At 40.7% G+C, this 20,469-nt stretch overlaps 1 protein-coding gene across 1 annotated transcript in view; it reads left to right on the top strand.

Moving 5' to 3' along the window:
• Positions 1-201: 201 nt before the first annotated feature.
• The window catches only part of Cep295 (centrosomal protein 295), a 41,734-nt gene continuing 21,466 nt past the window's right edge, over positions 202-20,469 (top strand). The window contains exons 1-10 of the mRNA XM_026779556.1: positions 202-319; positions 2,430-2,563; positions 3,934-4,134; positions 5,597-5,721; positions 7,191-7,284; positions 10,586-10,681; positions 12,594-12,734; positions 16,217-16,400; positions 16,605-16,712; positions 19,055-19,285. Of these exons, the coding sequence (XP_026635357.1) occupies positions 202-319; positions 2,430-2,563; positions 3,934-4,134; positions 5,597-5,721; positions 7,191-7,284; positions 10,586-10,681; positions 12,594-12,734; positions 16,217-16,400; positions 16,605-16,712; positions 19,055-19,285 (1,432 nt within the window). The remainder of the gene's footprint in view (positions 320-2,429; positions 2,564-3,933; positions 4,135-5,596; positions 5,722-7,190; positions 7,285-10,585; positions 10,682-12,593; positions 12,735-16,216; positions 16,401-16,604; positions 16,713-19,054; positions 19,286-20,469) is intronic.

Here is a 20,469-nt window from a genome sequence, read left to right as displayed (position 1 = left end):
GTGAGACCGGGAACCCGGGAGCTGTGAGAAATAATGGCCCGCTGCGCAACACTGCGCGTGCGCGAACCGAAGCAGGGCTGCGCGTGCGCGGGGCTGGAGGTGGGCGGAGCCTCGGCACAGAGCGGCCTACTCGGCTGCCCCGGCGGAGGCGGGACCAGGCTGCTTCCCGCCGTCCGCTCCCGCCATTGGCGGGCCGTTTGAATGACGGAAGTGACGAGCGCCTGGCAATGGCCGTCCCGCAGGTACCCGAACGGCTGCTGGGTAGCCGGGCGGCTGCGGACGCCCGTGTGCCGTGAGACCCGACCACACACGCTATCAGGTGAGTGACGGAGGCCCGGCGGGGTTCTCCCGGCAGGCCGCGAGCAGGCGGGCGAGTCTCCGGCCCTTTAAACCGCCCCGAGGCCCTCCTGTGGAATCGGCCACCCGGAGCTCCTCTGGTTCCCTCCTGTTACACCCAGCTTTGAAAAAACAGCAGTCCAACCGCGCGGGTTAATGCTCCCTGCCATCCCAGTGCTGAGGCCGGAGGAGCGCCTCGAGTTCAAGGCTAGCCTGGGCGACGTCGTGACACCTTGCGTCAAGAAACACAACAGCGTACGGTTGTCGTCAGCCCTTTTGTTAGAATGTGTGCAGCTGTTTTGCACTAATTAAGCCGCACACATAGTACACAACCCCGTGTGGTGGGTATTATTCCCCTTACACGGAGTAAAGAAACAAGACCCAAGGGGTCTGAGACTTGGCCACTGCCTTCTGCTAATGCGTGGCAGGCAACGTTGGCTCTTGCATCCGCGTGGTTTCCGCCTGGTATTTAAGGTTGTGATTACTGCCTAATCCTCAGAATGAAATATATCAAGCCCTATAGCCATTATTGGACAGTTGCAAACCAGCACTTAAAAATCCACACGGATAGCAATGACTAGTGAGTAAACCAGGAACAGGATATTCAAGTAGTTGAGAGGTGCAGAAGAATGCTTTCTACCATGGGAAACAGTATTCCTTTCTTGGAGCCCCAAACACCCTTGGGAGTTAGTTTTTGTTTTGTTTCTTCTTAAGAACATTAGTGGGACGTATTGGAAAAGGTTTTATTCAAGCAATTACTCCTGTTTGCCATCAGAGCCCTCTTGTGTATGTATATTCATGTACTAAATCACTGTCTCACTCAGGCCACCCTAAATTATAAAGTGCAAGACAGTTTTTCAGACAAAAAAAAGTAAGGTAATGAGTAAGACCATACTTGTCCTGGCCACTCTTATAGTGGAGAATTCGCTGAAGAAAGTATTGGCTCCCACTAGATTACCCAAACATTTCATCGAAACCGTATATTTTAAGTTAGTTTATTTATTTGAGCATTGATAGTTCTAAAAGAGTCTACCAAAGTCAACTAGTGAAAAGTTAAAGGCATCCTCTATGAATGTGCTTACAGATCGCCTGTATTCTAGGGAGATAGCAGGTAAAGCTCATTCCTGGAGGACAGTAAGACAGCTTGCCTGCTTGTCACTGTGAAGAGACCAGAGATGTGCACTCATCTCAGATAAAGTCACAATGGTGTGCTGATGCCACGTGACCATAGCAGCAGACCGGAAAGCATTTTCCAGTTAGACCAGCTGTGAATGATCACATTCTAGTTGCCCATACCACCTCCCTCTAGATGAGAGCATGCTAAAATCTTAGTTCTAGAGAAGAGTGGATTATAGCACAGTAGAAGCACAACACATGCAAAGCCCCGAGTCCCGTCTCAGAACCACAGCAACAGAAAAGAAGTGTAGGGGGACATCAAGGCCACCCAAAAAGTAGCAGTAGAATAGACCTGGTAATCCAGGATATACTTCATTTATCCAATTAGAAGTATTCTGAAGGGTTTTTTTGTTGTTTTTTTAAAATATGGTCATTTTGGGAAAAGGGATAATATATCCTGGTTAGTTTAGGTTGTCATGACACACTGAGTCATTTGGGGAGAGGGTTTCAGCTGAGAAAATGCTCCCGCAGCCAGCCTGTAGGCACAGCTTTAATACATTTTCTTGGTTAATACTGACTGATGTGGAAGGACCTAACCTGCTATGTACTGTACCGTTTTTGGGCTGGGCGCACTGAATGATTTAACAGGCTGAGCAAGACAGTGAGCAGCACGCCTCCTGTATCAGCTCCTGCTCCCGTGTTTCTGCCCATTGAGTTCCTTCCTTGACTTCCCTCAATAGTGGACTGTGATGTGGAATTGTAAACTGAAATAAGCCCTTTATTCCCAAGATGATTTTGGTCATGGTGTTTTATTGAGACCATAGAACCCCTTACATAACATGTTTGTAAATAAGCTGGACTTTGCTCACCTGTTGTTTTACTTGTGTGTGTACTTGTATGTGTAAGTAGATTGTTTGTTGCCCTATTTTAATAATGTAGTTTATAGACATTCATCAGTTTATTTCTCTTCAATTTAGATCCTTTATATTTAAAATACACAGAAATGAAAAGAAAGGTAATGAACACTGGAAAACTGAGATTGAGTCCTAATGAGGAAGCCTTCATTTTGAAGGAAGATTATGAAAGAAGACGGAAACTAAGATTGCTTCAGGTATCATTTACTTGAGCTTAAGTTTTTTGTCTTCCTCAAATCCTTGGTAATTTTTGGATTAGGTCGTTCTAAACGAAATGTTGCATTTAGGAGTTTCTTTCCTTGAAAGAGACCTGGTTCTTGTTTATAAACCAGTTTTGTATCATTTGAAAATAAGCAGATGGTAAACAGATTGGAGAAGAGTTGAAAGATAGATGTTCCCTAACTCACGTATTGGAGAACAGTTGTTTAAATATGAACATATTTAAAAATTTTTTTAATTCTTTGGTAATTGCATATATGGATGTAATGTATTTACACCATACCCACCCTCTCTTTTCCCACCATTTCTGCCCCAACTTCCTCTCACATTCTCCCTACTTCACGCCATCTTTTTCTTTTACTCTTTTTTCTTCTCCAATAACCCACTGAGTCCGTGTAATTCCGTCTGTACCTGCATGTGTATCCTGCTTCACTGGAGCATGCGCAACTTACCATTGGGCCACATTACTGAAGGAAACTAACTTTCCCTGCCAGCTATCAGCTCCCAGTGGCTCCTTAGATGGGGTGGGGCCTCATACTGTGTGGCTTGATCATATGCAGATCTTGTGTCAGCAACCGTAAGTCTATGTATGCAACAGTTTGACTATCGGGAGACATTATTTTGCAGTAATCTTTCTCAATTTCTGGTTCTTAGAATCTTTTCTGCTCCGGTTTACATGATGCGGAGTTGGTGAAAATTAGAAAAGAAAGCTTAGCAAGAATTTGAAGAAGACTACTGAGAAGATGAAACAGACTTATTTATATGAGCTTCTAAGACAAATTTATTAGGAAATTTAAGATTGCCCTAACTAGCAATCTAAACTTAAGCCTTTGTGAATGATGTATGGCTTTCTATGTAGAACCAGAGATGATGGATCTAGAGAGGGAGCTCTCATCTGACCTTCTCGGCTATGAAACTTATGCAGTCACCTTTTAATTTTAGCATTTTATATGTTATTGGGGTTCGAGAGAGCAGGTGAAACAAGTCAACTAAGGGACTGTAGAAATAGCTTTGGGGGTTGCTGAGTAGGTAAAGGTACTTTATTGCCAAGCTTGGCAAGCTAGGTCCTTACCAAGGGACCCTCTTGTTGGAGTTCATGCAGGTTGACCTCTGCCCCCTGTGCTACGACACACATATACAAATAAATGAACATAATAAAAAATTTCTTAGTGGCCCCCCGTTTTTTCTCTGTTGATTTTTTTTTTCTTGCTAATCATAGCCCTTACCTAACAAGTATTTGGGAAAATTGAAACACCTGAAGAGAATTCATTTGAATTTCTATTCTCAATTAGATTTTGGAAATGTTTAAACCCCTTCATTTATTTTGTATGAAATACTCATCTTTCAGGTTCGCGAACAAGAAAGGGGCATTGCCTTCCAGATCAGAGAAGACATAAAACAGAGGCGAAATCAGCAGTTTTCCCGTTTGGCTGAGGAACTAAGGGCAGAATGGGAAGAAGCACAAAGCCAGAAAATACAGAACTTGGAAAAACTGTATCTGGCAAGTTTAAGACATATGGGAGAGGGACATCGACAGGCTAAAGAAAATGTGAGTGAGCTCGTCTCATCACTGCGCGACGCAGGATGCTTAGACTAAATACATGATAAGCATGCTTTAATGTATAGAACTGGGAGAGGCAAGCTGACCTTTATTTTCTAAATCAGTTTAATCTACTGTGAGAATACTGGTATTATTTGTTTCCTTGTAAATCTGCCAAGTACACCTTTCTTCCTCTGGTGTTCAAGTTAGCATTATTTCTTCTGGTTCTTGCCTATATAAAGACAGTAACCTATGCCATCAGAAATTGTCTGTCTCAAGCAACTTGAGTAGATTCAGGGACTCAATTCAGATTCATTCCTACCATCTCTAAATACATATTAGTGAATACGTATGCACTTGTGTTTCATTGGTGGCTTTCATAAAGGCAAGTAAAGCTAAGTGTTTCAACGGGGCCTTGAGTTCATTTGTTGCTTATTGTGATTTATGGCTAGAAAATAAAAAAAGAGACAGGAGGACTTCCTTAAGTTCAGAGGCAGCTTGGTCAACATCATAAGTTACAGGTCAGTCAAGGCTCCATAACAGAACTAAATAAAAAAGGGAGGGAGGGAGAGATGAAGGAAAGAAATGCTAGTTTGTCATTCCAGAGTCAGTGACACAATAAACAGGCTGGCTCCAAAAAAGACAAATCTTTAATTACTAAGGAAAAGAAATACCTTGAAGTGATGTGGCATCTTGGTTTCTGTGTGTTTTTTACCAGTAGCTCTAAGTTCTAATGTTATTTTGTTTATTTACTTATCTGTTTATTTATTTATTCATGCTTTTTTCAGGTCAATATTGTCTTTGTGTTTAATTTTTTTCCCAAGCCTAACTCATTTGAAGGACACCCATATGATTTTTGTAGACCAGAGAACCTCTTGTATTACTATAAATTGAATGTTTTAGTTTAAATAAAATATTTTAGTGGTTAATTTTATCCTTGTCCAAAGTAGCTTGATATTTTATGTTTTCATGCTAAGCTAAATGATTACTGCTATGGTGTGGTGGTAGTAGTACTATTCCTGTGCTTTGGAACGTATGGTGTGCTTATGGGAAGGGATGACAGAATTAAAAGATGACTTCTGGGCTGGAGAGGTGGCTCAGCGGTTAAGCTCTCTGGCTGCTCTTCCAGAGGTTCTGAGTTCAATTTCCAGCAACCGCATGGTGGCTCACATCATCCGTAATGAGATCTAATGCCTTCTGGCATAAAGAAAGGCAGGTAACTTCTATGTTGATCTCAAATAGACACATTTTTGTTTATCTTGTTTAACATGGCTTTTTTTTTTTTTTTTTTGGTTTTTCGAGACAGAGTTTCTCTGTGGTTTTGGAGCCTGTCCTGGAACTAGCTCTTGTAGACCAGGCTGGTCTCGAACTCACAGAGATCCGCCTGCCTCTGCCTCCCAAGTCCTGGGATTAAAGGCGTGCGCCACCACTGCCCGGCTAACATGGCTTTTTAAGTAATGTGTACTTCTAGGAACCTGACTTGGACGCTCTGGCTCAGCGGGCAGCAGAAAGAAAAAGAAAAGCTGAACTGAGGCATAAAGAAGCCCTTAAAGTGCAGAAAAATCAAAAAGAAATGTTGATGAAACAGAAAACCAGGTAACAAGATAACATTTTCCATATTTTCAACTGAAACCGGTGTGTGTGGCTAGAAATAGAAGGTGTGTAGCAGGCTGTGTGAGGACGTGCTAAGTAAAAGGTTGTGTAGACGCTGGACTCTGCACTGCTCTCACTAAGCACTGGGGTGGTTTTCCTAGCTGAGCTAACATTCTGAGTTCAGTGGCAGGGGCTAAGTTTCTGAAGAAATGTATGGACATTTCATACTTAATATCAACCAAAAAACTGTTTCTGATGTAAAAAGGAAGTTTTAAAAAATCTATGTGATTAAGAGCATTAAAGAGGGCTGGAGAGATGGCTCAGAGGTTAAGAGCATTGCCTGCTCTTCCAAAGGTCCTGAGTTCAATTCCCAGCAACCACATGGTGGCTCACAACCATCTGTAATGAGGTCTGGTGCCCTCTTCTGGCCTGCAGGCATACAGACAGACAGAATATTGTATACATAATAAATAAATAATTTTTTTTTAAAAAAAGCATTAAAGAGATCTTTGGGCAGGACATGGTGGTACACACCTTTAGTTCCAGCACTTGGGAGGCAAAGGCGGGCAGTTTTTTATAAGTTCAAGGCCATCCTGGTCTACACATCTAGTTTTAGGCTAGCCAGGGACAGAATATTTTGAGACAGAATATTGAGATTCTGTCTCAAAACACACAAGCACAGGATGTTGTGGACTGGAAAACCTCAGCTGTTACTAATTTTTGCATGCTGTTACTGGTCTGCACTGGTCAGCTGGTCATTTTACACATTATCTATCTTTAACATTTCTAGTTCTACTTGGTTTTTTTTTTTAGGTTTATTTATTTATTATGCATATAATATTCTGCATGTGTGTATCCCTGCATGCCAGAAGAGGGCACTAGATCTCATTATAGGTCATTGTGAACCACCACATGGTTGTCAGGAATTGAACTCAGGACCTCTGGAAGAGCAGCCAGTGCTCTTAACCTCTGAGCCATCTCTCCAGCCCCCTCTAGTTCTGCTCTTACTGTAAAAAACTCTAAAATAATGGTTCTCAACCTGTAGTGGGGTCAGACGGCCCTTTTACTGGTCACCTAAGACCGTCTGCCTCTCGGATATTTAGGTTATGATTCATAATGGTAGCAAAACTACCATTATGAAGTGACAACAAAATAATTTTGTGGTTGGGGGATCACCACAATATGAGCAGTTGTATGAAGGGGTTGAAGTGTTTGGAAGGTTGAGAACCACTGCTGTCTATGATTATTCAGTTGAAACTCCAGTCCTTATTTAAGCCTCTTGTAGTTGGTAAACATGTTCTTACATGTTTGTTTGGTCAAAGCAAATTGAGTGTGGACTCAACTAAAAATGAGTTTCTGGCTTTTATGTTTTTAACTCTGTGCACTGATACCAAGTCAGTGCACTTCTGTTCCTCTTGGTGACAGTAGGTATTACCTGAGAGACTGATTGGTGGCACCTCTTGTCTTTTAAGGCATATAAAAGCTCGAAAGGAAGCATTGCTTGTGGAAAAAGAGAGATCGGCTAAAGTGGCCAGGCTGCCGCCTCCTGTCCCGGCCCCTTTTGAGGTGAGTTGCCTAGAGCTTTGCCTAAACGAGTTTTAGTTGCATGATATAGGAGTATTTATGGAGTATTTTAAAATTCTAGATATTGTTTTACCTATAAATTAATATATGTTTTTAAGAACTTTAAAAAGTAATAGTACTGACATTTTTCTTAGTTACCTAATGCCCACTGTGTGTTGAGTTTTCCCCAGTGGGAGTTTTATGTTTGTTAAGCATAGTGATTTGGGTTTTTACATTCTGCCTTTTTTTTTTAATAGCTTTATTTGTCAAAAAAAAAAAGAGTTACATTATTTGTCTTATAGACAGCTCATATTCTGGATTTGGTTCATAGTCTAATAAAGAAGTAGAGCTCAGATACATTTAAAATTTTGTTTGCAATCATAAGGTCATGCAAAGTTTATTTATAGAGTATCGTGTATGCTTTATGATCAGGCTCAATTTTGTTTACATGTTTGAAACAGTTCAATTAAATGAGTACTAGAATGGACATGGTTCCTCGTACCTATATTCTCAGCACTGGTGAAGCTGAGGCTGGAGGTGCCTGGTGAGCAAAACAGTAAGATTTGTTACAAAAAAAGGAGAGAGAGAGAATAGAAAAAAATCAGTTCTCTTATTTATATTAGCGTTTTAGTGCTGATTAGCGTTAGTGATTGGAGTTACTGTGCGGATAACTATCAAAATGACAGTTACTTTATGTGAAAAGTTAAAGGCTTTTTAAAAAAGTTTGGAAACTTAATACTGGAATGAGTACGTCTATCTTGTATTTGTGTATGTGTGATCAGCATGAGTGTCAGGCTCTGGAGTCTTCCCTGTTCTCACAGGGCTGCCTGCCATGAAAGTGTCCTATTTCAGCCACTCTCCCAGGGCCATGCAAGATATTAGAAAGGCAGGCAATATTTTAACCTATCATGCCTTTTGATAGCTTTTTATTATAATTTCCAATATTCATAAGCTAAAATAACTTTAGTTTCTTAGAATGCTTTTTCAGAATGCAGGATAGGTAGAATAATTAGTTCCAGGGTAGTAAATTTGTAAATATTTTCTTTGGTGTAGGGGTGGTATCTTTCATTTTTGTGAGTATCATTCTGGAGATACTGTTTCATTATTCTGCACACAGCTTTTATCATTTTTCTTTTTTTTTAAATCATTCTGAAGTTTATATCCTCGTTATTGAAGAGAAGGCTCTTTAAGCTTTCTCTGTATCCATGGTTCTCAAGTGTTCTGTAGCCCAGCGAATGACTCTGGCTCCTTGTGATCATACTTAGTCCCACTTCGTTTGTGTGTCTTTCTTGTGTGTTGTTGTTTGTAGATATATAGCTCTTATAAATAAGATCTGGGTGATTATATGTAGTAACAGGAGCAGCAGGCTGTGTTCCTGCGGCTCCCCGGCTAGTTTTTTTTGTTTTTTTTTTGTTTTTTTTGTTTTCCGAGACAGGGTTTCTCTGTGGCTTTGGAGCCTGTCCTGGAACTAGCTCTGTAGACCAGGCTGGTCTCGAACTCACAGAGATCCACCTGCTTCTGCCTCCCAAGTGCTGGGATTAAAGGCATGCGCCACCACCGCCCGCCCCCCCCCCGGCTAGTTTATACCCGAAATAATTACACGGAAACCATATTCATTTAAACACTGCCTGGCCCATTAGTTCTAGCCTCTTATTGGCTAACTCTCACATCTTGACTAACCCATATCTAATAATCTGTGTATCACCACGAGGTCGTGGCTTACCGGCATGAGTCTAGCCAGCATCCATCTCGGGAAGGGGAATCATGGCGTCTGCCTGACTCTTCTTCTTTCTCCCAGCATTCTGTTCTGTCTACTCCGCCTATCTAAGCTGCTATCCTATCAAAGGCCACGGCAGTCTCTATTTGATCAATGAAATTAACACATAGACAGAAGACCCACCTACATCAATTGTATTCTTGTTTGGTTTTACAGTAGGCTCTTTATTCAGGCTACCCAGGTCTTTGGGGAAGAAGAGTATCTTAGAATACGTCTTGAGCTGGTTGTGAGTTGGTGATATAAAAGGAAAGAATAGGACTTTGTTTAAAGGTCTAAGTTGTGGAGTATTTTTATTCAGGAGATTTGAAAGTGCTCTCAGTTCTGGAGATGGAGCTCAGTGGAAGAGCACCTCCCTGGGTACAGTCCCCAGTAAAGGGCACAGTAGAGGAGCTACTGTAGCAAAATTAACTGTCTCTTTAAAAGCCGGGCGGTGGTGGCGCACGCCTTTAATCCTAGCACTCGGGAGGCAGAGGTAGGCGGATCTCTGAGTTCAAGACCAGCCTGGTCTACAGAGCTAGTTCCAGGACAAGCTCCAAGCCACAGAGAAACCCTGTCTCGGAAAACCAAAAAAAAAAAAAAAAAAAAAAAAAAAACTGTCTCTTTAAATAACTTAGAAGTTAGAGTGAACTTCTGAACTGAAATAAAAACATTGACTATAATATACATATCTAGAAGGTTGATGAAATACTTAAAAATCTAATATTTTTATTAAAACTTGAAGTGATTTGCCTAGTGGTAGTGGCACATGCCTTTAATCCCAGCACTCAGGAGGCAGAGATAAGCAGATCTGTGAGTTCGAGGCCAGCCTGGTCTATAAGAGCTAGTTCCAGGATAGGCACCAAAGCTATAGGAAAACCCTGGGTAAAAGGAAAAAAAAAACAAACTTGAAGTAATTTAACTCTGGGTGAAAAGATTTATTTCATTATTAAGCAGATTTTAGCATTGGTCTTGTTTTAGTGCATTTCCTGTTTCTAGTAATACAGTGCATTAGGCAAGGTATAGAGAAGACTGATGGGCTGCATCTGGTGTGGTCTTCTGACTGGCAGTCATAAGTTGGTGGAAAGCATCAAAGCCACAAACTAGGAGATCTAGGTAAACTGGTTTTGTAGAAGATTTACTTTAGGAACAGATAACCATGGCATGTATCACTTGAAGGCATTAATCTGTTCACTAGAAGAGCTTCCCTAATAACTCCAGAAATTTCTACCTTGTTCCCTCCTAACATCACCTAGTGAGAATTAAATATGAACAAATTTTAGAACAATCCATAGCATGGATTAATACACAGCTTTGTGGCCGTGCATGTCTGTAATCCTGACACTCTGGAGGTTGGGGTAGACGGATTGCCATAAATTCCAGGCCAGCCAGGCTACACTGCAAAATTTTCAAAAATAAAAACAAATTTGCCTTTTGCATTAGATCTAGGTTTATTGAAAATGTGTGCTCCCTTAATGGAGATGGCTTTAAAAAAAGAAAAGAAAATGTGTGCTCTTTACCTAATCTCTTATTTTATATGCTATTTTCCAGAACATTGAAGTGAACAGAATTCCTTCCTTGAAGACCAATAGTTCCACCTACCATCACATTTCAACTTTTGTGAGCAGACAGATGGGCACAAAGCAGGTGATTGACTTACTGTGTGTTCATAGTTCACTGGGTCTCTCTGTGTTCATCAGTTGAGGTTTATCTTGAGTCTTTGTCTAGTGTAGTATGGCCATTTCTTAAAATTTGAACAATCCAAATAACTGTTCTAGGTTAAAAGAGCAAAAAGCCTTGTAAATGTGTTTTGACTTTTCATGTCAGATATATTGTTTTCTCCTATGAATGGAAGAGATACATAGCTATATGTGACTGTCTTTTAAAATAGTAAATATATTCTTATCATGCATTGTACAAAATAGGTTTTATTATAACATAAAGGAGGTTTTAAAACTTTTGATCATGAGTAGACTCTTTGCAGAAATAGAACTTTATATAGAAGGTGAACTCAGAGAAATATCAATGATCTCACCACCAGAAGACAAAATGGTTAACATCATATGGGTTAGAGTCTGTCTTTATGTATAAACATGCACACAAAGACTTAAAAACAGGATTTTTTAAATAATATTTGTGAATGTTTTACTTTGCATGTGTGTCTGTGTGCCATATCAAATGCCTGATACCTGCAGAAGCCAGAAGAGGGTCATCTGATCCCCTATGACTGGAATTACAGATATTGTGAGCTGTCATCTGGGTACTGGGAGTTGAGCCTGGGTTCTCCAGAACATCTGTCTTCCCATTCCTTTATCTTTATAGATATTACGACTTAAAAGTCTCTGCCAGTATTAAGAGTGAGCAACTGATACTTCCTTTTTATAATTGCTATTACTCTGTAACAGTAATTTTGCAATTTTTTTTTTGTCTTTCTTTTTTTGGGGGTGAGAGTTCTTGTATAACAGCCCTAGCTGTCCTAGAACTATCTCTTTAGACCAGGCTGGCCTCAAACTCACAGAGATCTGCCTGCCTCTGCCTCCTGAGTGCTGGGATTAAAGGTGTGCACCACCACCACCTGGCCTGTCTTGTTTCTTTTTGAGAGAAAGTCTCACCATATAGCCCTGGCTGACCTGGAACTCACAGAGATCTACCTGCCTCAGCCTCTATGCTGGGATTAAAGACATATACTGGTATTCCTAGTTAATAACTTTTGTTGTCATTATTGTTCCAATTTGTTGATATAATTTGATCAGATAAAGAACAAGCTTTTTCACTTCTGGTTACATTCAAAATGCTGCCTATGTGTTGAAGAGATAGCTCAGTAGTTAAGAGTTTACTGTGCTTGTAGAGGACCTACACCCACTTGGACTTCTAACCAGCTTTAATTCCAGCTCCAGAAAATCAGACGCCCTCTTCTGGACTCCCAGGGCACCTGCACTCACAATGCACATATACATAATTAAAATAAAGGATAAATAAAGTGCTGTATATATTTGAAAGTAGATGTTCAAATCATAAAAAATAACAAGATATCTCACTGGCCTAGTCACTATTTCTGCATGAGTTCTAGGAAATCGGGGTTATATTTAAGTCATTATTCTGGCTTTCTTAGCTGAATAAGCATTGCCATTTAGAGGAACGTCTGTCTTTTTTTTTAAGATTTATATATTTATGTACTTTATGTATTTGGGTGTTTTGTTTGCATGTATATTTGTGTACCAGAAGAGGGTATTGGATCCCATGGGACTACAGTAATAGATGGTGCTGGGAACTGAACTCAGAACCTCTGGGAGAGAAGCCAGTGCTTTTAACCTCTGAGCCATCTCTCCAACCCTAAAGGAATTTCTTAAAAACCATGGAGTACTTATCTTTGAATGTATTTAAGACATTATACTAATAATTTGATTATTTTATAGCCGAATGCTATGATAATTGCAGATACTAAACACTTTTACATTTTATATAGGTAGAAAAGGTTCTATTAGTGTCATTGTTTTTAAAGCTATTTCTTTGTTACAAACACACACAAAGATCTAAATTTGTGTTGATTGACTGTTAGCCAGATGCTCATTTGGCCGCTGAAGAAGAAGCTAGACGACTGGAAGGCCTGCGGAGACAGGCAGCACAGCAGAGGGGGGAGCGGTTTGCAAGGGCACACATGCGGGGATCGCGTGCCATGAAGAAGGTCCACTTGGCCCAAGTAAGACCTGCCATCTCCCTGGGAGCTGGCTGCTGCTGGTAACCTGGTTGGTGGTATTGGAGAACTAATAGTGAGGGAGTTCTGTCCTAGAGTGTGAATACAGTGTTTCTTACTGTCATTTCTCTTGCTGGGATAAAATACCCTGAGAAAAACAACTTACTTTACCTCGCGGTGCAAGGTATAGTCCATCACGAAGGGCAGGTCAAGGAAGCAGGAGTTGAGGTAGCTGTCACATTACAGCACAGCCAGGAACAGAGCGTGAGTACCTATAGCCGCTCAGCTTCCTTCTCACATAGTCCAGCACCCAGCCAGGGAATGACGCCATCCGCACTGGGCAGGTCTCTCCGCCCACCTCAATGCAATCAAGATAATCCCCCACAGGCATGCCCCAAGATCTGTCTCCCAGAGGATTCTAGATTCTGTCATGTTAACAACATTAGCCATCACAGAAAGTCTCTGATTTGTATGATTTCATTATAATTTTCCAAAATCCTTTTCCATCCTCTTTTTTTTTGTTTGTTTGTTTTTTGAGACAGGGTTTCTCTGTAGCTTTGGAGCCTGTCCTGGAACTCCCTTTGTAGACCAGGCTGGCCTCGAACTCACAGAGATCCGCCTGCCTCTGCTGGGATTACAGGCGTGCGCCACCACCGCCTGGCTTTTCTGCCCTCTTTTAAGCTCAGGTTAAATACAGCTGTTCTCATAATATGTCCTTGTTTTATACATGTATACATGTTTACTGACACACTTTCTTTTTACATTTATTCAATCCAAAAAGAGCCTGAGAAAATTAGTCAGTTTTTTGATGTCGTAATTTTTTATTGCATTTGTGTTTATAAATTTGCATAATTGATTCTTTAAGTATTTTCTGAGCAAAAGACTTACTCTGGCCACTTTGAATGTTAATTCAAAGGTAGACTCATGTCCTTACTTATTCTTGAAATACAGTGTAAGTATGATTCATCTTTTGCATGTTTCTCTCTGCCTCTGAGTTTGACCACATTTGTGTACTTTAAACACTCATCACCTTAGGAGAAGGTTTTTAAGTATGTCACTGGACATTAGATGCTTATCCTAAGGAAGTCTACTTGGATTGTGGGGGTGAGATTATGACCTCCCTCAAAATTTTAATTTTCATAAGTTGGAAGTGCTTATGACTTAGTTAACTGTCTAAATTTATTCATCAAAGAAATAAACCTATAAGAAATAACAGGGGCTGGAGAGATGGCTCAGAGGTTAAGAGTACTGACTGCTCTTCCTAAGGTCCTGAGTTCAATTCCCAGCAACGACATGGTGGCTCACAACCATCTGTAATGAGATCTGGCGCCCTCTTCTGGCCTGCAGGCATACATGGAGGCTGAACACTGTGTACATAATAAATAAATAAATCTTTAAAAAACAGAAAGAACAACAGAAACTGTAAGAAACAGCTATAAGTTAAACACATTCTTCCATAAAAGCAGCAATGTTGATTGGCCACAGAAGTGAGCTTCCACAGCTTGCCTGAACTTAGCTCTGTGTTATTTGACTGTCTTAAGCTTGCCTTAGCTCACTTTCATCATCTGTTTCCTGAGGCCTGCCTGAAGCTCATAGGAACACATGGAGTTTAAACATTCCCTGTTATTAGGAAAGATACTAATGGAGTGCTACACCATGCTCAGGTGAGCCAGAGGAATGCATTTACTGTGTGCTATCATTAGAAAACAGCTGTTTGGGCCACTCCTCTTTATTCTAGACTAGTGTTTCTCACACAGGAAAAGTCACCCAAAACTGTGGCATCTCAGTGTTAATAGATTCTATTACCCTGCCTGAATCTTTTCCTAAGACATTTTGGTTCAGGAATGTACTTACTGCTGGGTCTATTGTTTTTGTTTGTTAATTTTATTGATTTTTTTATTTAACTCTAAATTTTTTCTGCTCCCCTCCCTGCCTCTCCTCTCCCCTTTAATCATCTCCCAAGGTCCCCATCCTCCCGATTTACTCAGGAGATCTCATCTTTTTCTATTACCCACATAGATTAGATCTATGAATGTCTCTCTTAGGGTCCTCATTGTTGTCTAAGTTCTCTGGGATTGTGATTTGTAGGCTGGTTTTCTTTGCTTTGTGTTTAAAAACCACCTATGAGTGAGTACATGTGATAATTGTCTTTTTGTGTTTGGGTTACCTCACTCAAAATAATGTTTTCTGCCGGGCGATGGTGGCGCATGCCTTTAATCCCAGCACTCGGGAGGCAGAGGCAGGTGGATCTCTGTGAGTTCGAGACCAGCCTGGTCTACAGAGCTAGTGCCAGAACAGGCTCCAAAGCCACAGAGAAGCCCTGTCTCGAAAAACCAAAAAAAAAAAAAATTATTATTGTAATGTTTTCTACCTCCATCCATTTTCCTGCAAAATTCAAGCTGTCATTTTTTTCTGCTGTGTAGTACTCCATTGTGTAAATGTATCACATTTTCCTTATCCGTTCTTTGGTTGAGGGATATTTAGGTTGTTTCCAGGTTCTGGCTATGACAAACAATGCTGCTATGAACATAGTTGAGCATATGTCCTTGTGGCACGATTGAGCATCCTTTGGGTATATACCCAAAAGTGGTATTGCTGGGTCTTGAGGAAGGTTGCTTCCTAATTTTCTGAGAAATCAACATACTGATATCCAAAGGGGCTGTACCAGCTTGTACTCCCACCAGCAATGCAGAAGTGTTTCTTTTACCCCATATCCTCTCCCTGCTGGGTCTATTATAATTGGCATTTGGATTCTGTCCCCCTCTGGTTTTGTATTTTTTGTTTGTAATCCCCTTGCCCTCTGTGCTTTAGCCATATAAACACTATCTATGTTCTTCTCTAGTTGCCTTCATAGCCCATACCTATGTGCTGCCCTTTTTTTTTTTCTACTACTTTATCCTCTTCTGTGTGACTAAGTGCTTACCCAGAAACCGAGGAGGTTTCTCTGATCGCCTTCTTTGCCTTCTACCATCAAAATTAAATTAGTTAACTTCATTTAACTTTTATGTTAGTAGTATTCTGCACATAAAGTGATACACAAATCCCCTTAAATCATGGAAATCAGAGTTTGGAGTGACGGGAAGCATCCTCATTAAATCTCAGTCACTTAGGACTTGAGAAGTGCAGAGTGAGCTGAACGACAGCTCGTTGCATTAGCCCTGTTAGTTAAACAGAAAGAGACGAATGGTTTTGCTTTGCCCTGAGAATGGTAGTGGCAGACACTTTTCAGACTTTAAGGTCTAGGCAGCATCACCCCTTAGTGCTACCTGCTTTGTCCCATTACAGCCTAGGGTTGATATTTTCCCCTAATATTCTCAGTATTTATCCAGCAGGTATTTGTTGAATAGATAAATTGGAGTAGTATGTCATATGTGAGAACAAATGGGAGAGGAGGGGAATTTCAGGCCTTATCTTCATACTTTGCCCTCGCCAGTTAATGTAACCATCTAAGTTTGACTCTGCTGTCATTAATCTGTTTATTCTTGAAGAACCAAGAGAGACTAATGGAAGAACTCAAACAGCTGCAAAAAGAGGACCTGGCACGTAGGAGACAGACAGTGGCACAGATGCCCCCACAACTGGTTGAACTGCCGTACAGACGCAGTGAGGTGAAAGAAGACTGGCAGCGAGAGCTGGAGTGCGCCTTTGAGGACATGTATAATGCAGACAGGAGTAAGGGGCTTTCAGCAGTGCTTTTACATGTTTTGGTGGGAAATAATATTTGTAGTAATAAGCAGTGTTTATTTTGAAATGAGTTGTTATGTGGAAAGGGCCTTCATGCTTTAGACTTAGGATTTTTGTAGTTAAATTCCTTTTTCCCCAAACTTTGCCCCATCATATTAGAAGGAAAACATGTCTCTTTGTTTCTTTATTCAGAGGTGAAAGGAAACCTGATTTTGCATCTTGCACCAGAGCCTTTGCCTGACATGTCTGATCAGCTCCAGGATGAAGAACTGGACCTTTCAATGGAACGAGAAAATCGAGGTGAAAACGAGAACCTTCAAGTGCCAGTCAGCCACTATAATAATATATTCTAGTGAATAGGTCATAAAAGCCCCTAAGCTGAATGTTAAAACTCACAGTAAGGGATTTTAATCATTAGCTAAGGGTTAGGAAAATCTGTTCGATTTAAGCACCGATAATGACACTAATGGAAGCAGTGGTAAGGAGTTTCTGCGTATTTCTGCCATCAGGGATCAGTTCCCTACTTGGTGGAGAGAGCCATTTACACATGATACCATCTGGAGATCCTTAGGTTGTGTGAGTTAGATCCTTAGTTCTGGGTTTATTTGAAAGATCAGCAATTTTTAGACTTGACCAGATTATTAGAAATCCTATTGTGTTCCACTACTGCTCGGTACTTCATATAGCATGGTGAGTTGTACAGACGTTGATCTCCTATCCATCACACCTGGTACTTCATATAGCATGATGAGTTGTACAGACTTTGATCTCCTATCCATCACACCTGGTACTTCATATAGCATGATAAGTTGTACAGACGATGATCTCCTATCCATCACTCCTGGTACTTCATATAGCATGATAAGTTGTACAGACGTTGATCTCCTATCCATCACACCTGGTACTTCATATAGCATGATGAGTTGTACAGACTTTGATCTCCTATCCATCTATCACATCTGGCTTCAACGTTGAACTTTCTCATCGGTTGTCCCGTATGCTGAACCTAGTTACATCTGGCATAATGTTGCTTAGTCAGTCTTAAGCTGGGTGTTGTGGCACAGCTGTAGTTTCAGCTATTCAGGAGGCTGAGCCAAGAGGACAACCAGGGGTTTGGGACTAGTCTTGGCAAAATAACAATACTTTGTCTCTTGAAGACAACAAAGGGCTAGGAATTTCCATTACTTTTTAAAACTAAATCCTTACTGAAAAATAATTACAAATAAAAATTGGCAATGTAGTTCAGTGGTAGAGTGTTTCTCTAGCATGTGTGTACACACACAAAAGATGGGTGGATGGAAGGAGGGAAAAAAGGAAGGAAGAGAGGAAAGGTTGGAGGGAGGGAGGAGGATGGATAGATGGAGAGAATTAATCTGCCTTAAAATGGGAAGGTCACAGAGTAATGGTTTAACCTCAGTACATGGCTCTGTGTTTATGAAGCGCTAAGGAGCAGGATAAACCTGTGTGTAGTTGTGAGGTAGAGTGCAGTGGAGTCACCTTTTGTGTTTATTGACTGGGAAGGACAAAGCCATGTCTGTGCTGAAGATGGTGTGCAAGATAGGCACTTCTGTGACATTTGCTGCAGTGTGCTGAGCTGTTTGTTACATTTCTAATTCTGTCAGAATTTTTTAAAATTTGTATTATAATGTACTACTTTGCCAGTTTTCAACCTCTTTTGTTGTAGGAGGCCACTTGTTTGTTCCTGGCTGCTCACCTCCAAAATAACCACACAGAAACTGTATTAATTAAATTACTGTTTGGCTTCTTAGCTCTAGCTTCTTATTGGCTAGCTCTTACATCTTAATTTAACCCATTTCTATTAATCTGTGTATCGCCACTGGCAAGGTTCCGTCCAGTGTCTGTCTCTGGCAGGGCTACATGGTTTCTCCTTGACACCATCTTCTTTCTCCCAGCATTCAGTTTAGTTTTCCCTGCCTAGCTGTGTTCTGCCCTACTATAGGATCAAAGCCATTTCTTTATTCATTAGCCAATGAAAGCAACACATATACAAAAGGACTTCCCACATCATTGTTTGGTATTATTAATTTTTTCTTTGACTAAACTAAAGCACAGTTTGGTTCCCCATAGAGAATTTTTAGTTTTGTTCTTAGTTAGCTTGTGCTATCTGTGTAGAAGGATGCTTGCAGAAATACCTTGTTTCAGATTTTTGATGAGTGAAAGGGTTTACTTACAACCACAGAAAAATTTGCACCATGTATTAGAAAGAATGATTTGAAAGGAGGTGCTTTACTTCAAGACTGTAAAGTTGTTTTCCTCTGTAGCCTGCTAAGAACTCTTTGGACTATTCCCTAGCACAGACATGACTCAGGCATTCGCCTTACTCCTAAGCTAATTAGGAGTTACGTGGTTAGCAAGCAGAGTGAATATCCTCCTCAGAGTTAAGCTTGAAATTAGTGTATGTGTATTATGTTGTTGGAAAATGGTCTAAATTTGAATTTAAACTGAAAAAATATATACTTCATTGTTAAACTAAGACAAGTTAGTTAGCATTGTTGAATACATTAACCTTTAAATGCTGAAAATAAAGTTGTGCTTTTGCTTTAAGTAATTATGACAGTGATTGAGCTTAAAGATAGAATAATTTGCCTAAATGTAATAATTTAAACTTTATTTTTTTTTAGTACCTTTTGCAATGAAGACCCAACAGATCCCCTCAAGAATTCTTTTTAAAAGATTGTTAAATAAGATTCGAAACCAAAAATCTCTGTGGACAATTAAATCCGTGTCTGAGGATGACAGTGAACTGACCACAAGCATCAGTGAGACTGAGGGTAAAGCACCGACCATGGAATCCATGGAATCCGGAGCCGTTACCCTCGAGGAAAGAACGCTGTCCTCCGAGCAGGAGCAAGGTGCTTTTCCCAGTAGTCTGTCTGATGGCACACAGACCCATCTAACCCTCTTTGGATTTAAAAAAAAAAAAAAAAAATGCTCACACCTGAGTTTGGGGTTTAGCACCATAGCAGAGATTGAAAGCCCTGGTTTCAAGCCTGTATCACTGGTGGGATTGGTGGGGTGGTCGTAAATATGATGGTTGTCTCATGCATGAGAAAACAAAGAATAGAGGTCAGAAGTTAAGAGACAGGCTGTGGGGTTAGAAAGATGTCTCAGAAGTTAAGAGCACTGGCTCCTTTTCCAGAGAACCTGGGTTCAATTCCCAGCACCCATGTGACAGCTCACAACTGTCTATAACTCCAGTTCTAGGGGATCTGACACCCTCACACAGACATACATGTAGGCAAAACACTAGTGCACATAAAAGAAAAATAAATAAATTACAAAAAAAGAAAAAGAAGAAAGAAAAAGAAATGGGCTGGAGGGATGCTCAGTGGTTAAGAGCACTTTGCTATTCCAGAGGACTTAGGTTCAATTTCCAGCATGCACATGTTAGCTCCAGTGCTAGGGGTCAGACCCTCTCTTCTGGTCTCTAAGGGAGGGTACTAGACAGGTAAATGGTACGCAGGCATACAGCAGGCAAAGCGTACATACACATAAAATTAAAAAATTTAAAGTTAAGAAACAATCCTGCTACTTAAAAGACCACAGAAGAATGCTGAGAACCTTAGTGGCTCTCCTGAACCACTTAGCTCACTGTGCGAACTCCTGGAAGTCATTGAACCACATCAGTTAGTTACTTGTAATGTTTAGGCTATTGCTTTCTTGTTGTTTCTGTATTGCTACTGAAGTCTGTGCCCACATCTTTGTTCTCTATGTACTCTCGTGTGTGTGTGTGTGTGTGTGTGATATGTATGGTATGCCATATGCCTGGTGTGCATCACTCACATCTTTTTTTATTCAGTGCATGTGTGTATGCACGCACCTGATTATGTGCACCTTGTGCATGTGGAAGTAAATCAGAAGGCTTCAGAAGTTCCCTTGGGAAGGAATGAGATTAGGAAAAAAATGTGTAGCTCAATAAAAAAATAAATAAAAGTTAAAATGATAGCCGGGCGATGGTGGCGGACGCCTTTAATCCCAGCACTCGGGAGGCAGAGGCAGGCGGATCTCTGTGAGTTCGAGACCAGCCTGGTCTACA

This window comes from Microtus ochrogaster, chromosome 5 (genome assembly GCF_000317375.1).
Source record: "Microtus ochrogaster isolate Prairie Vole_2 chromosome 5, MicOch1.0, whole genome shotgun sequence".
NCBI classification, from domain to species: Eukaryota; Metazoa; Chordata; class Mammalia; order Rodentia; family Cricetidae; genus Microtus; species Microtus ochrogaster.
This window is presented reverse-complemented; position numbering and strand designations above follow the sequence as displayed.